Here is a 15,540-nt window from a genome sequence, read left to right on the forward strand (position 1 = left end):
TTGACCGATTAGATATTCACAGTGGCTGCTACTGGTATCAGAAAAATCTCCTTGCAGTCAAAGTTTTGACAAAGTAGCTAAGATGTATGTGCATAACTACAGGGATGATTTCCAATGGGCCTTTTATTTACAGCAGCTTATTTTAGGGTCAGCGACCGAGGCTCCCACTTACAGGCAGATCAGAATGTGCAGTTCAGTTGGCAGGGATTTTTCTGAAGAAATCCAAACGTTGTGATACTAGTTCATTCAAAGAAAATCGTTAATTACATTACAAATGGCTTCAATTAATCTCTTATTAAGAAAATATGTGGACATTTATTACCATTTAAATTAGATAATAATTTCAAATAAAGACCATGAGTAATGCTTTTTTTAATAGAAAGGTTTGTGGAAATCAGCTTTGCGTTGGTGCAGTAGCAGCCCAGAGCACGTCTATTTCAAATTTAAATTTACCCACCCACTTTAGAAATCTGTGCAAAATGAGTTTTCACAAAAGTACAACTAGTTTTTAGAAAGAATGTAAGATTACTATGGCCAATAATAAGCAGATACAATATCTTCTTATAATACAACACAGAGCTTGTACTCCCATTGGATGTTATAATTGCCACTTTATTCTATAAACCTGCTCATGTTTGCACATGCTCTTTAGAGACAGATATAATTCCACATGAAACAGACCCTGTTAATTGGCCGAACTTGTGCAAATCCAGCCAACGGTGTTCTATCCAAACCCTCCCTTTAGTCTTCTCTTACATACGACACAGCTTGATGAGATCTCAAACCAAATATGATTTTGTGTACGAGTATGAAAACATTTGGTCATTATAGGAACCACATTTGTTTGAAGCAAATTATAACCCAACATCCATCTCTCTTATGTTTCTTTTAGATGCTGAAGGGGGAGAGGTGTCCCCTCCAATGGGTGCTGGCGTAGACAGCAACAGCTGGCACTTTCGTTATGGCGCCGGCGGTCCTGGTGGACCCCCACAGCACCTGAAACCTGGCGAGGTTCCCCCAGAAGCCTTCATCATCCCTGGCTCCCCCGCCATAATATCCATCAGACAGAACCAGGGAGGAGAGGACGACAAGAGTGACTTCATCACCTTTGGAAAGAAAGAGGAGGCCAAGAAGAAGAAGAAGAAGAAGAAGGAGAAGAAGGACAAGAAGGATAAGGGGAAGGATGATGATGAGTAGAGAAGGAGAGAGAGAAAACGGTGAAAAAGAAAAGGGCGTTGTTAAAACAGAGGTACCAACCAAAGTCCAATGGGCAAAAAGAAAATGCGAAAAGTATTATAGATTTTCCAATTTCATTTTATAACCAATTTTCATTGATAGTATTTTAAAGCTTTTTATGTTATGAACCTGGCCTTACCAAGATTTACTTTACCGCCAGGCCCTTACTGAGGTGAATTATCGATCTTGCCTTGATAAATAATATAAATGATAGATTTTTGCTCCACGTCCCTATGTGCCTATACACCCTGATGAGTCAACTCATGGCAGTTATCTTTTCCAAAAAGGGAGGAACCCTGTTCGCCCTCGTCTGAAATTGTTTCTCCTTTAACCCACTGGGCATGTTGGCACCTCTGTCTTACCCCCTCCCCAACTATGATGTGTAAACCATTCTCTCTGAGAGAAGACAAATACTTTCTACAAGAACAACAAAATGCTCTGTGCCAGCCAAGGAAAAGAAGAAAGACAAAGAAGATTGAGACAGATGTATGTCACACGGAGCTGGACACAAACTACTTGTAAATAGCACAGGAGAGAGTCACTGAAAACTAAGGCTTACAACATAACACTGCTGCAGATTCCTCTGGTATTTACCAACAGAGTTCCCTGAGATCTCAAAGAAACCACATGCACAAACACGCATGCTCACACATTCAAACGTGCAAACACATAAACACTTACCATGACAAAGTAGATACGGAAAGCACTCGAGAACTACAAAGAGGGAAATAAGTAAAAAAAGAAGAGAAAAGCTACTGACATCCAAGAAAAGTGCTTAAAACTAAACACTGCAAGCTTTTTGCCCTGCACAGTCGCCTATGTTGTGCGCATGTGTACATCAACTCTCTCAAGATGGAGGCAGCATCCTTTGCAATCACTCTGTTTTTTGCTCACTGCATTTGAGGGACACTGAGAGCTCCATCTCCAGCCAGAACCACAACTGAGGAATGCAGAGAGTACCGGAGAGATGGAGTGATGGGAGGACACCTCACATTCCCCTGAGAATAACAGAGGGGAGAGTCCAGCTGAGCTGGCATGTGACTGCGCATTCAGTCAGTGAACTGAAACCTTACAGAATATTAGGAGAGATTTTGATAACACCATCTCTGCTCCCCCTGCCGCAGCAAAAGCCTAATGCTTTCTGCTTTGAATGTTTGGTAGCTACCAGTCCTTACCTGATACCTTGAGTTTACAACCTCTCACCTGCTTGTACTTGCCCCAAGCTGCCACAAGCCATCCTCCCCTCTCCCAACTTGCCTTTTTCCCCACGGTCACCCATCCCGCTGACTGCCTCTTTATGTGATGATGAAGTTTGTGAACGTGTTCTGTTCTCATTTATTCTGTAAAGAGATTCACTATTACATACTCTGGCTTTTTTATTTTTTATTTTTTATTTCTTCCTCACAGCTTGAACTGCTTTTTGCGTGTGATGCCTACCCTCATTTACCTCCAGACACTACACCTAACCCCGGCTCCTACCCCCTGCTCAGGATTGATCCTGGCAACGGCCTGCTCTGAACATTGTGGTGTGCTGAGAACAGCATGGAGTAATGTGGTTGAGGCCTGGGAAAGCCCAGTCGGAGGGTTTGGGGGTGGGGGGGGGGGGGTCTACACCCTGAACTCTTGTCAGTCAGATGTCTCTCTTGGTGCACAACGGTTCAGTGCTTTTAACTTGCAACTACAGTATGCTGTTGATTTCCTGTTTGCCACTGATGAGAGGGGACCAGGTGGGATGAAGCAGGTTAGAGGACTGGGATGAAGTGAGGAGTAAGATGCCGTGGGCTGGCCCTCCCCATTCATGTACAAGAGAAGAAAGTTGTTCTCCAAATTGATTGTTCTCATTGAGTCTCATGTTCGCTTTCATGTACGCTGTAAATGTAGCGTAGACTTTTCTTAGATTATCTCTACATTAGTATTTGAAACCTGCTAAAAATACGGGCATCTATGGATTCCCAATCTAACAGCTATATCCCACCAATCCTCTCTCAGGAGGTTTTGAGAAAGGGGTGCAAACACGCCTCAAGACCTGCTTCAGTTGGTTCTCCTCCCCTGCCTGTAACTTGTTGCCACGTCCCCAAAGTTTTGCGGCTCAGTATGACGTCACTCCATTAAGTGGCTGCTGCATGTACTGCTCTAAGGAAACACATACTATATAGAGAAATATATATATATATAAATAGATAGATGGCTATGATTTTATTCTTTTGTAATATCATTTTTCTTCATTACTCGCACAGGAGATATTTGTATGTACTTCTGTCCGCCAAACATCTATGTACTACAATCTTCACGCTCCACAGATGTTGTATGGCATCCACTAAACCTCTTTAGATATTTGTAAATGCTACAGTGTGATACCTTTCAACGCAAGTCTTTTATTTTACCAACCATGATTTTTGCTTTTGAGAACAAGCAAAGCAAGAAAAAAGTTTTAAAAAAAAAGAAAAAAAAATGTGTCCGGCTTTGACATGATCTAACTAACACTGTATTATTGTAACTGAAATATGTATGATCCTATGATGAGCTATCACTTCCCTTTCACTCTTTAAAAAAAAGACAAAAAATATACCAGTGTAAAAAAACGTATATGTAGTGTATGCTTGTATTTAGTGAGCCTTCATGCTGTCATTATTTCCCAATGTATGGTGGTGAACTATGGTGGCAATGTGCAGTCCTAAATGGACTAGCCCAGATATGTTGTAAAACCCTTTTTTTTGTACACCCCGCTCATCAACTGTGACAGTGAAGTAGTGAATTTCATTTATTTTCGGACTTTTTATTTTACATAAATGGATACAGTGGTAATGTGTTTTGTTTATAAATCACTAATAAAGTTTTCTTTCTTAAAAATAAATGTGGATTAATTGACTCTGCTATTTTCTTTGTCTCTGAACAGCTTATCTGTACATTTGAAAATTGTGTAATGAATGAAATGTTTTAAAGATAGGCTGAAGTAATCAAAGCCTTTATTATAAACCGTGAGAATCATTAGGTGAAAAAAAGCCAATGCAACCATGAGACTTGGAAAGAATACATTTGTAAAATGTAGAGTATTATTTTTCATGTCAGTGATGGCAGGATAGACAAACACTCAGTGCCCAGTACTGAGGCCAAATTTCTCCTTGTTGAAAGCAGTGGTCACAGATGGTCCAAACAGTCCCTTGTGAGAGGCAGCTTCCAGACACGACATAATTTAATAGAGTGGCTAAGTAGCTGTATTGTATTCCAGTGGGGCAGTTTGCAGAAGAAGAAAAAAAATATCACAATGGAGAGACATCAGCCATGCTGGCCTATAAATGCAGTATTGATAATAGTTTTATCCAGTGGTTTCCTAAAGGGTAATTTAGATCTCTTTGAACTACAACAGTTTTCCCGTTTTGTCACTGTGCTTGTCTGAAATATAAACCTCATGAAGACTCATTCATGACATGTGTAAGATACATGTGTCATTATTCTGAGTTTTATACTTATGCTGCCCTTGAAATGTATAAAGTTAATGAGGTCTCCGTCTCCCCACAATTTGGCTTTCATCTTGCATCCAGAGAGTAAAAAATGTAAAAGAAAATAAATAAATAAATACTGCTTGTGAAATGTGACATCCCATTCTATGCATTTCTCTCCAGGAGGCAGAACAAATGGTTTATATGGTTACTGCTATTTGGAGTTGTCTCTATGGCAACAGCCATGCTTAGCAAACACAGGAGGGTGAAAACAGTTGGATGCCCAGGATGGGGTCAAGGTGTCTGTGGGGTTGTGTATTTTCATTCCACACAGCACACATGACCATTGCTGCTGATTTCATATAGCAAAACCATAAACAATGTCTCTGACTCCACACTGGACATTTTACATTAGAAAGCAGCAGATCCATAGAAGCACAGCACTTTAACAAAAACCACTAACACCCACACATTTAAAATGCCTAAAGTTATATTCCCATGAGCATTCACAATGTGCTCTGGTCTTTCTGGATGTTGGCTCATTTGAGTTATACAAACAAATTAACAAACAAACAAATGGCTAAGTGTGCAAAGAAGTAGCGCCTGCAGTGTTTGGTCTGCAGAGCAGTGAATCTCTGGCTAACAAATAAGTATACACACATTAGGGCAGAGTGAACAGAGCAATGCAGGCAGACCAGTAAGCCATATGCTCAGTGTCTTTATAAGCTGGCCACACATACAAATGTAAACCCATAAACAATGAAGTATATGTTCATTTGTGTAATATGGATTCAAACAACTTACAACTTCAATTATCTAATGTGAAAAGAGTCTTAACAGTTGATGAACAGATTTAGCTTAGGCAAAATTGGGGGACACAGGCATTGAAGTGTGCTTGTGTTTGTCTTAGGGAGTGTTGTCTGGTGATGTTGCCAGCTACAGTGACTCCACAAAACCATCTCCCTGCTGTGGAAAGGCAAATGGATTGGCTTGGAAGCAGCCAGGATGAAGATGGAGAGATTTATGTGCACAATAATGTTGGCCTCTGGCAATAACAGCACTAAACATAACACTAGAGACACAGACTGTGTGGAAAAGTACGAAGGGGGTAAGTGAAGCAGGGGCAGACAGTGGATCTAGAATTAAGTAAATGTGTTTCAGCCTGTCAAGATTAATTGAAATTATCTTAAATTGCCTACTAGTAGCTTACATATAATAAATAGACTATGTAAGTGCAAATGTGTCCCTGATATTTAGTGTTAGATGTGGAAATACATTGCCATTTGTTCAAGATGCCAAAATATGACAGAAACAATATATCTATCTATCTATCTATCTATCTATCTATCTATCTATCTATCTATCTATCTATCTATCTATCTATCTATCTATCTATCTATCTATCTATCTATCTATCTATCTATCTATCTATCTATCTATCTATCTATCTATCTATCTATCTATCTATCTATCTATCTATCTATCTATCTATCTATCTATCTATCTACTCTGTCTGTCTGTCTGTCTGTCTGTCTGTCTGTCTGTCTGTCTGTCTGTCTGTCTGTCTGTCTGTCTGTCTGTCTGTCTCCATAGTTCTGATGCTTCTGTTAGTATAGGCTAAAAATATCAAGTTATATTATTTAAATTATTTCAATGTCACAAAATGTAACCCAGATCTAGGCTGAGGTGGGATGGAAATGGCAAGTTAAAGCTTTACATGAAACACAGCGGCAGCAAGCACAAATGCCTTGATAGTTTACCATGCAGGCTGCCTCAACACATAAGCCTTTACTTTTGTGTGATGGCCGTTGAGAATAGGTGGGCCTAAACAACAACAGGTTTACACACACACACACACACACACACACACACACACACACACACACACACACACACACACACACACACACACACACACACACACACACACACACACACACTCGTGGCTGCGCATTGCTTTGTCCATCCATTCCTGTTTGCAGCACCTGTCCCATCTGCAGCAGGGATAAGCGGAAGGCGCCATCTCCTGGCCAAAGAATCACAGCACATTGGGTGCCAGTGGCTAAAAGATTAACCAGCAAGAAAGATGACAAAAGAAGACAACTTGTTAAATGATTTTTTAACTGTATCGCCATTGATTATAAGAATTTGTCTACTTTAAAAAATGAAGTGGTTGAGAGCAAGGGAAGGGTATAAAAGCAAAGTAGCCTAAATCATATTTAAGGTAAATAGTGTTGCATTGCATAAAAGGACAATTATAGGTAGCCTACATTTTCAGAGGTTAATTGAACATAATAAAAAATAGCCCATCATAAAAATCATCATAAATCATATAAAGTTTAAAACCATATACAATTTAAAAAATATATATTTGAAAGAGTATGGCATTTTTCGTGCTTCATTGACAGTTCAGAGACGCGGATTCAAACCCAAGTGATCATTCTCAAGAAATGTGCGGTAGGCTACATGTGTGTTGATAAACGGGGCAAAATCAAAGATAGCACATACACACAGCTGACAAGAGCACTCCCTCCAATCTTTTTTCAGATTTTTTTTTCACTGAGCACATTTCTGTTGTCAAGGGTTGCCATGGTGACACAAATACGTCCCACTTCAGCTAGTGAGTGCATAAACATATGTTTTGAAAACATTTCTAGCCAGAAATACATCATGATATCATTATATTTGGTCATTGGAAGTATCTAATCTCTATTTGGTAGTTATTATGGTGGTTTGCCGACGTATTTACCACCGTTGCTATGTAATCCTACATTTCCCATCATCCTTTAGGGCTGGGTGGACCCGTTCGACTCCTATCACAAGAGTGTCTGCCGCATTCAAGGGTGCATTCCATTTACAACTCAGGGCCTCCGCCGTAAAACCAAGTCAGATTCACACGGCGGACAATTCCGTTCTGCCCCTTCATAATAAAAGCACTTAACAGGAAGTAGGTTACATTATTCCCCTCCTCCGAAACGTCCCCGTTTCCACACAAAAACCTCATAAGGGCCCTTAGGAATAATGGAACCACTTACAGAAACATGCTGCATTACCAAAAAATAAATAAAATAACTTAAATTGAACACATTCTGTATAGGCCTATACCCTAAACCTTAAAGCATGTATCATTGTAGCCTGCCCACTATTTTAGGGACACTATATTCTGTAAGAATTTTTTTAATGTTTTATAGCCTGTCTGGTTGTATAATTTAAAGTTTCTAATCAAAGATATGGCGGATTATATATACAATTATAAAATAATTAAATTAAATGTACAGTTTAAAATGTCACTGTATAGGCTTCTTGAATTTACTAAAGCAGTACTCTACAACGTGTGTGTGTGTGTGTGTGTGTGTGTGTGTGTGTGTGTGTCACATCTTGTACCCTGATATACAGGGATTTGGTTGTTTTATTTTAGTTAATGATATGAAATGTTGCTATAAATTGTGCATAGCCAACACATAATTGAATGTGAAGCCTGCAACTGAAAGTATTTGGAAGGAGTAGGCCAGTCACTCAAATAGGAGTAGTTTAAAGATTGCTTTATTCATGATGTTGACCTTAAAAGGTAGAATTTTAGGCATTCTTATGAACAGTGCTTAATCAGTGTTTGCGGTGTGGTGTGGCAGTGTTTATTATTTTCTGCATATGCAGTTGACTCAGTATATTGTCCCCTGTCTTAATAGTAAGTGGTCTTGACGGCGGTTTGTCCACCACACACTTGGCATGATATATTGATAAGAGATTTATTCTTGTTCTTTTCATACGGGCAGCGACATTACGCCTGTGTATCGCACTGGACCTGTGGTGTGGCATTGGGAGAGGAAGCCTTGACAGCGACCTGATATAATCTGCATGATAAGGTTAAGATCTCTCTATAACAGTTTTTTTCCAATGACTCTAGCATCTTTTGTTCAAACTGCCTTTGTATTTCACATCCCTCAATTAACACCTGTCACTTTCACATGGGCCTATTTTAATGAAATATTCAGATGATTCAGCAGATGCAAGGTGTGTCAGTTCTGTGTGCAGTTCACGGGACAGTGTACAGGGACAGGGAACAGGTGGACAGTAGTGTTATGGCATGGTAGGAGCTACACCCTCCTCTTAAATGTAACCAAGGTTGGGAGATGGATATGGATTTTGGGAGGTCCAGGAGGACTAGGCTGAATCTCCATTCTGGGAGAAGAGGTTGAGGTGGTGGAGGGCTACAGAAACCTGTGCATTTAATTAAACAACAGACTGCAAATGTAACATGGGGGTTGTGCATGGAGGGACAGAGCAGACTGTACTTCATGAGCAAATCCTTGTTAAACTCTTCAAGCCCATATAGTTGGTTGCAGAGAGAATTATAATGCACAAGCTGCTGAAGATGATGGACAGCATTACTCCTTCAGCTATTTGACCACTACAGAAAGTCATTCCTCATACAATCCACAGTAACTGCTGCTACAATGCTACAGTTTCCCTATTACCTAGGGGGCAAAACCCATTTTTTTGGAAAAACAGACATGGAGCGTTGTAAAAGGTTGTTCACCAGAAATGATATCCAGGACCTTCCAGGATCCCAACCTGGGTGGACAACCTGGTCAACTAGCTACTGGAAAGCTACAGGGGGCCGACATAGAGCAAATCAGAACCACTGTTTAAGTGAATGGGGATGGGCTAATAGGGAATTTTTTAAACTTATAGATATCATTATGAAACTTTGCAAGTTGATTACTGACATTAAAACAACAACTTTTTGTATTACAGTATTTTCCAAAAAGTTTGAATAAATATGAAAAATCATCAATATCTTACTAATGATGCGTACATTTGCACATCTGCAAAGCCCCAAAATCTAGATGTTGGACAAAAGCAGAGTCAATCTGTTTTTAAATTTTTTAAAACAAAACAAGTGTCCAACTGCCTGAAGCTTTTCCTAATCACAGTTCAAATTTGATCAATATCCCATATAAAATTAATTTTTTACACTGTTTTTTTCCAAGGGAATGTCTAGCCGTTTCCTAAAATACCAGCTGGAGACTCCAAAAGGACACTTTTGGTCCATAGCACATGAAATGTAACGTTAGCCAATGGGATGAATGGTCATAGCGTCTCTATGTGATGCCATCAGGTTAATATGCGCGTTCCCAGGGCTTCATATATGCCGCGGAGTGATTACATTGAAATGAGTTGAAAACCCCCCTGCGTGGAATGAAGAGGCACACGGGTACCCTTTGGCGAGAGCAGCTAACGCCAAAAGCCCCTGACCAAGCGGAGCTTTTCGACGAGTTCGGAGTGAGACTGTGTTGCGTATTTGTAACACAAGTGGTGGCTGGTATTGCATATACGGTAGCCTACCCACCATCTCAGCAAGACACTTAACCCCAAAACTACTCCAGGGGCACGGCACTGCGTCAGACCCTGCGTAACCCCCTTCTTGAAGAACTGCATTTGTGTGTTAGAGATGTAGGAGGGGTTAGTGAATAAGCAATTTTAATTACTGTATGCATGTGTTAATTGACGAATAAAGACTTAACTTAACTTAAATGGGCAAAGGTCGCTCATCCAGGTTAGCTTGGCTCAAAGACTGGTAGTCAAGGGAAGCAGGTCAAAAGATAATCTTCACAACATCACTTAATGCTCCTGTGTGCTTGTTGGGACTTGTTTATTTATCACGTTATGTTGTGCTCTATATGTTAAAATGACATGTTATGTCATTTTAGAATCAACTACATATGTGACCATCACAGGTACTTCCTGGTTTCCTTCCAGCATGCATTTCGTTTTTGTGACATAACGTGGTAAATAAACAAGTACCAACAAGCACACAGGAGTGTTTAGTGATGTTTTAAAGTTTATCTTTTGACCTGCTCCCCTTGACTACCAGTGTTTGAGCTAAGCTAACCTGGATGATGGAAATTTCAACCATTTCTACATAAAAAATGCAGTTACAGGAACGTTCTTTGTCGCCTTTTCTTGAGCCGGAGTGTGAGGCAAAAGGTTACAAATTAAAAATGTTGAACTATTCCCTTAAAGAAAGAGTCATCCTGAAATGTGTCTTTATATCATGCTTTGTCATTGTACATCTGATAATCATTTATGTGATTTGCCAGGAAGTTAATTCATGTTTGCCATAATGTCTATGGAATAATAAAATTGTCTTTTTTAAATCAAGTACTTTTAAAAAAAAATCTTTGAACATTATGCATTAGGGTGTATAATAAGTGACTCAATGTGCGTACAAGTGGGTGAAGATGAGGCAGGTTTAGACGCCAACTATATTGCTAGCAGGTGTAAAGTGTTTAACCAGGACGTTTATAAAGCAAGTCTTTCTGAAAACCCTCCTACAGATGCCATAATGATTAATGTTAAGCATTTTCTTTTCTGAAAACTCTCGTGCTCACATTAATGGAGTGCCAGGGCCTAGGACAGTAAACCATTTTAGCATGTAGCATCATGGTCACTTTGTGGCAATGGTCCTCCTTCTAATCTCAAGGTATCTGTCCATGGTGCTGAAACCCTCCTCATGCACAAATGCAACTGTTACTTTAACCATGCTACTAATAATATTGACTTTTTTTTAAAAAAATGACATGCATTCCATTTTACAACTGTTTTAAACGTGTTAGTAGTTATCCAATGTATTTTTCTATGGTAAGATTTTAACTTAAGGGACTTTTTTTTACTTTTTTTTTATTCTTTATTTTTTTGGACCTATTCCACAACATTTTAGTGAGAAACAGAAAAAAATAACGAAATATTGTTTAGATTGAGATTTAAAGAAAACATTGAGATTTAAAGAACACATGATGCGGTTATAAAATACAATGAAATATTAGCCACTTATTCCCAAACTTTTCTGGATTATCACGAAATGTCACGATCATGAAAAAAGCAGCTTCAAATGTAGGCTCCCTGTAGTTGTGTGAAGTTAGTATATAATAGTTAATTCTAACTCCACAAGGACAACAGTGAAGTGCAGCTAACATATTGACAAATCACTATTAACAATCATATTATGTCCCAAATAATTATATATGAGTCACAGGGGCTATGTTTCTGCAGAACAAATACTTACTTCTGATACTTGAAGAACATTTGAAGAAATAGTTGTTATTGTTACATTTTTATTGTTATATTTGCACTTTTACCTTGCACTTTTTAGTATTTGATCATTTGACCTGCCGCTGTCCATGGTACTGAACCGAGCATCTTCGTTGGGCTTTATCCGAAATTATTTATTTTGAACTATACTCGAAACATTGACATTTTCTATAGGGTAAGATAATGAGTCCACGGTGTGAGACACATTTCATCTGATTGTGTCCACTTTAGCCAATATTATCCATTGCATTGTAGCGTTCAACATACATTGAGCAGGTCGTAGACTACTGAACTAAATATTACCTTGACGTGATTGTAGTACGTGAGCAACATTTCACAACATAATACTGAAGAGTACGACTCAGGGTGTCGCTGTTGGATGGCAGAAAATTAACACACTCCACTCCACCCCACCCACTAAGAGACTATCCAGAGATCTTTGTTTCCCCCTCAGAGAATCGGTTCAATCCACGTACACATGTTTGCGAACGCTGGAGCTTAATGTTGCAGCCTGCACTCTTTTTGGACATATTTATTATTTCGCTCTGGAAAGCACATCTTGCAAGCTGAAGAATATTTTTTTGTCAGCATGGGAGACAAAGGATTTTTGTCGCTTCATCCGATCTTGTGCTTCGCTTCCTTTATTGTAGCACTGCACCTCGTTAATGGAGACTTGAGCTATTCTATTCCAGAAGAGATGAAACGCGAATCTGTCATTGGAAATATAGCCAAAGATCTCGGTCTTGACCGTGGAACCTTTTCTGCAAGACAGGCCCGTGTTGATTTCGAAGAAACTCGGAAAAGGTACTGTGACATTAATCTGAGTACCGGAGATTTGATCGCATCGGAGAGAATTGACAGAGAAAGCCTTTGTGGCAAGAAACCCTCGTGTGTTGTGAACATTGATCTCGTGTTAGAAAATCCTCTTGAGCTTCATCGTGTAAGCATTCATGTCCAAGATGTAAACGATAACTCTCCACAATTCAACGATAATTTCATTGAAATGGAAATAAGTGAGCTAGCTGAAAAGGGAAGTCGATTTCCAATCGAGGAGGCCCATGACGCAGATATAGGTCAAAATGCTGTTCAAAGGTACAATCTACAAAAGAACGACCATTTCGTTTCATCGGTTGACAGCAACAAGGTGGCTCTTGTTCTACAGAATAAACTTGATCGAGAGAAACAAAAAGAGATTAATTTGGTCCTTACTGCTTTAGATGGCGGCTCTCCTCAGAGATCGGGCACAGTGGTCATACACGTCACTGTGCTGGATGCTAATGATAACGCCCCAGTGTTTAGCCAGGCCGTTTACAAAGCCAGTCTGCCTGAAAACTCTCCTCCAGAAACCTTTGTGATTAAAGTTAGTGCTACAGACGCAGATGAAGGAGTGAACGGAGATGTCACATATCAATTTGGTCACGTATCTGATGACCATGATGATGTTTTCTTAATTGATCCTAAAACTGGCGAAATAAGAGTAACTGGTGTGATTGATTTTGAAGAAAGGAGTTCTTTTGAAATGAGGGTGAAAGCTAAAGATGGGTTAGGACTAACCTCATATGCCAAAGTGTTAATAGATGTCACTGATAAGAATGACAATGTTCCGGTTATATATCTGAAATCACTTTCCAGCCCCATACCTGAGAACGTGTCACCTGGTGCAGAGGTGGGCACCATTAACGTGCAAGATCGAGACACTGGGAATAACGGACAGGTCCGCTGCTCCATCCAACAAGGCGCCCCCTTTAAATTAGTTCCTTCTATTAAAAACTATTATTCTCTGGTGACCACAGGACAACTGGACCGTGAGCTAGTGTCTGATTACAACATTACAATCACTGCCACTGACGAGGGCTCTCCGCCTCTGTCCTCCTCTAAAACTGTTCAGTTATCTGTAGCAGACATCAACGACAACCCACCTGTGTTTGAGGAACAGTCCTACAGCGCATATGTGACTGAAAATAACAAACCTGGCTCCACTTTATGTACCGTTACTGCTCGAGACCCCGACTGGAGACAAAACGGTACAGTGATTTATTCTCTGTTACCCGGTGAGGTGAACGGTGCCCCGGTGTCCTCCTATCTGTCTGTTAACGGAGACACGGGGGTGATCCACGCTGTGAGGGCGTTTGATTATGAACAGTTCAGGAGTTTTAAAATTCACGTGATGGCCAGAGACAACGGTTCTCCTCCGCTCAGCAGCAACGTGACCGTCAGTGTGTTCATATCGGATGTGAATGACAACTCTCCTCAGATACTGTACCCCGCCCCGGAGGGCAACTCCTTCATGACCGAGCTGGTCCCCAAAGCTGCACACGGAGGCTCTCTGGTGTCCAAAGTGATAGCGGTGGACGCAGACTCCGGACAGAACGCCTGGCTGTCCTATCATATAGTCAAATCCACTGATCCGGGACTTTTCGCTATCGGTGTCCACAGTGGAGAGATCAGGACACAGCGGGACATTTCTGAATCTGACAGCATGAAACAGAACCTTATTGTGGCAGTGAAAGATAACGGACAGCCCTCTCTCTCTGCCACCTGTTCCATGTATTTACTTATTTCTGATAACTTGGCTGAGGTGCCAGAGCTGAAGGATATTTCTTATGATGAGAAGAACTCCAAGTTAACCTCTTATCTGATCATTGCGCTGGTGTCTGTCTCCACCTTCTTTCTGACATTCATTATCATCATCCTGGGTGTGAGGTTTTGTCGCAGGAGAAAGCCCAGACTGTTGTTTGATGGAGCAGTTGCCATCCCCAGCGCTTATCTCCCTCCTAATTACGCAGATGTTGACGGCACAGGAACTTTACGCAGCACTTACAATTATGACGCCTACCTGACAACGGGTTCTAGAACCAGTGACTTTAAGTTTGTGACATCTTACAATGACAACACGCTGTCTGCTGACCAGACTCTGAGGAAAAGTCCATCAGACTTTGTCGATCCGTTCGAGGATTTAGAGGCATCTATAGAGGTAGGAACCGTTCAAAGGATTTCATTGTATAAAATGCATCTATGAGTTGTTTTGGTGCAGCGTGTTCTTATTTCTCTGAAATGTAAAGAGGACTGTGTTTGTTGAAGTGAACTGTTTACATGAAACACTTTCTCTATTTTGGTAAATGCTTACTTTGTGTATTACATCATTAATTAATTATATATTGTCTCCTCATTGCATTCCATTAAAACTAACTTAATGTCCTTTTATGAAAGTTGTTTTATATATTCTTTGCATGTATCCACACATAAGTCAGGTCCCATTTTATATTCCATTTTTCGGAATGATAATCTTTAAATATCATTACGCGGAGAAGCAGTTGTTTTGTAGACGTTTTTCCCGTAATCATGCCTTAACTGCACGTGACTGAAAGGGGCTTCTATTCCTGAGTCAGCCCCTATCTGTCTGATAGTTTAAGTCTAAAAATCCGTAATTGTTTGCCTTTTTGAAACTGTTTAACTCATTATTATAGGATAAGAGCACTATTAAACCTATTTGATCCATCAGCCATATCACAAGGTCTCTGTCCATGGTGCTGAAACACTCCGAGGCGCACTGGGTTGCACAGGCACAACCGCAACTGTGTATATTTTTCTCCTCGGTATGCTTTCTAAATGTAATTGATGATAATATCAGCAATTTTAGATACATGACATGGTTGTTGATTTTCTGACTTAAGGGTCATTGTGTTCATATGGTGCACACATCCATAATGTTATATTTAAAAAAAGTAACAGTATAAGTGGATGTAAGTGTTTCTCAAAGCTTTACTGGCTT

The 15,540-nt window shown here is 40.0% G+C and overlaps 2 protein-coding genes across 4 annotated transcripts in view; both read left to right on the top strand.

Moving 5' to 3' along the window:
- The window catches only part of LOC307256491 (protocadherin alpha-C2-like), a gene marked incomplete at its 5' end in the record, with an annotated part of 199,325 nt that extends 195,249 nt beyond the window's left edge, over positions 1-4,076 (top strand). For all 3 annotated transcript variants that reach the window (XM_080035465.1, XM_080035464.1, XM_080035466.1), the window contains one exon: positions 893-4,076. In XM_080035465.1, coding sequence (XP_079891591.1) covers positions 893-1,197 — 305 coding nt within the window. In that variant the 3' untranslated portion in view covers positions 1,198-4,076. The remainder of the gene's footprint in view (positions 1-892) is intronic.
- An 8,281-nt stretch (positions 4,077-12,357) lies between these two features.
- LOC307256909 (protocadherin beta-15-like) lies at positions 12,358-14,787 on the top strand (the record flags this gene model as incomplete). Its single annotated transcript, XM_080036025.1, has 1 exon — positions 12,358-14,787. One exon carries the CDS (start codon positions 12,358-12,360, stop codon positions 14,785-14,787), a length of 2,430 nt encoding a protein of 809 aa, XP_079892151.1.
- Between the last annotated feature and the right edge of the window lie 753 nt (positions 14,788-15,540).

The sequence above is a fragment of the Ammodytes marinus genome (assembly GCF_949987685.1).
Source record: "Ammodytes marinus genome assembly, chromosome: 10".
NCBI classification, from domain to species: domain Eukaryota; kingdom Metazoa; phylum Chordata; class Actinopteri; order Uranoscopiformes; family Ammodytidae; genus Ammodytes; species Ammodytes marinus.